Source organism: Bremia lactucae, linkage group LG7, assembly GCF_004359215.1.
Source record: "Bremia lactucae strain SF5 linkage group LG7, whole genome shotgun sequence".
NCBI lineage: Eukaryota > Oomycota > Peronosporomycetes > Peronosporales > Peronosporaceae > Bremia > Bremia lactucae.
In genome coordinates, this window is record NC_090616.1 from 3,691,960 (window position 1) to 3,694,005 (window position 2,046).

Sequence of the window (2,046 nt, forward strand, 5' to 3'; positions counted from 1 at the left end):
GAGTAAAAAATATAGTTTTCTACAAGAGGAAAAATACAAATTATTATCTTTATTAATTATAACTCAAATAGTTCCAATACTACCAAATTTGGTAATATCGATGCCTCAACATATTAGCTCTATTAATTTGTTGATTTAAGCCTAAATCAACCCCGCCAAAAGTCTTAAGAAACAATTTTTCGGTGCGCAATGAGGCGCCATACTTAATAAGTTATAAATATAATAAGTTCAGTAGTAGATAGAAGATCGATTCGTAGGAAACTAAATATATATATATAAATTAAATAGTTTTACTTTCTAAGTATGGTGCCTCCTTGCACGCCGCACAATCGTGTCTTGTAATGATTGGCGAGATTGATTTAGACTTAATTCAACCAAACAATCGAGCATCAATATTATCAAATTTGGTAATATTTAAACTTTTTTTTTAGTCAAAGTTAATAGAATTTTTTTTTGCACTTCTTTATTATTTTTTTCTCACAGGAAATAATATTTATAATTCCTTTTGTAGGAAACAAACTTATGTAGCGGGACACCCGTTACATATTAGCAAAAAACAGTTTTAATAGCACGAAATTTATAATATATCTTACGTAGAGCCAATAATTGCACCCAATCGACCATATTACTTTACACCGTTTAGACAATCAGAGGTGTTTTGTCTGTGGCAATAGTCAAAACGTCTGTGGCAATAGTTGCATCGAAATAATAAAGATAATTAGTTGTGTTTTCTCTTACTGATTTCCTCTCATAGTAAATAATTTTAATTATTTCTCTTATAAGAAGTATTATTTATGTAATTGTACACCATGTGAAAAACGTCGGTCTGTTGATGTTAAAGCGGCTGCCGCATCCAATTAATACCTTTATTATTGATGGCGTCGCCTGATTTGGTTTCGCTACATCTTTGTAGGATAAACATTTTCAAATCTTCTCTGAGTTTGGAAGTATCGAGATCAACATAGGTTACAATATAAATAGGTAATTGTTATATTCACTCCACCTTTAGTTATATTCACCCCACCCCACCCTTAAATAACCCTAAAATCAATATTATTGTATTCACCTCACCCTAAATTTGTGCCATATTCACCCCACCTCCCGAAAGATAATTCATCACCAGACACATACCTATTATCGTAAGCTCAGGTCAGACTCTTTCTCATACTAATATGCTAGCTTCTCCTTCTCAAGTATACCCTAGTTCTACTAAGCTGATCAGCAGTGTTCGGGAATTTACACATGCGGAAGATTACGCAGTCTCCACGCTACGTTCTGACAAAGCAAAAGTGATTCTCAAGTGCGATAGAGGTGGTTCATATAAAAATCTTGTCAACGATGCCCCGCAACGAAAAACTGCGACGCGTTTGACAGGCTGTCTCTTTCGCCTCTCAGGACGGCTTCAGGCAAACGGAACATGGATTCTGCGCGTTGTAAATGGTGACCACAATCACGAAGCTTCCCAAGACATAAGTGGCCACCCACTGCTCGCGGTTTGCAACCAAACCAAAAGACGTCGACACGCCAAATGTTACAAGCTGATGTAGCACCAAAAGAAATTCTCACAAGCCTTCGCCAGATTGATCCAATGACCAAAGCTGTTTTGAGGACAATATACAATGAAAGGAAAAGACTGCGAGCAGAAGAACTGCAAGACAGGACGTGAAATTAGAGGTGAGATGAATTAAAAGTGGTGTTGAAATGTTCGAATTTGCCCCAAATCGTATAGTTTTCTCTAGTAGCTCCATGCCAGGTCCTAATCTGTAGTTTAGAAGAATATAATCAATTTTATTCTAACGTACCTGCGTGAAATTGTGTCTGACCTGAGCTCTAGGGATTGAGTGCAAACATGCTGGTCCTTGCTGTTTCAGCGAATCCCATGAGGGAAAAGCGTCGTTTATGGACGTGCTGCACGATAGTGCCCACTTCATAGCTCTACCTCCAAGTTTGGAAATGGCCATAGCCACCTTTTGCCGTTTTGTTAAGAACGAGGCGGAATCAATGGACATTTCCATCTGCTTAATCCAAAAAGGGAGATTTTCTCCC

General features: G+C 37.3%; 1 protein-coding gene across 1 annotated transcript; it reads left to right on the top strand.

Annotated features, from left to right (window-relative positions):
* Nucleotides 1-1,172: 1,172 nt before the first annotated feature.
* CCR75_008650 (uncharacterized protein) lies at nt 1,173-1,547 on the top strand (the record flags this gene model as incomplete). The annotated part of the gene is made up of 1 exon (XM_067966700.1): nt 1,173-1,547. One exon carries the CDS (start codon nt 1,173-1,175, stop codon nt 1,545-1,547), a length of 375 nt encoding a protein of 124 aa, XP_067814782.1.
* Nucleotides 1,548-2,046: the final 499 nt, after the last annotated feature.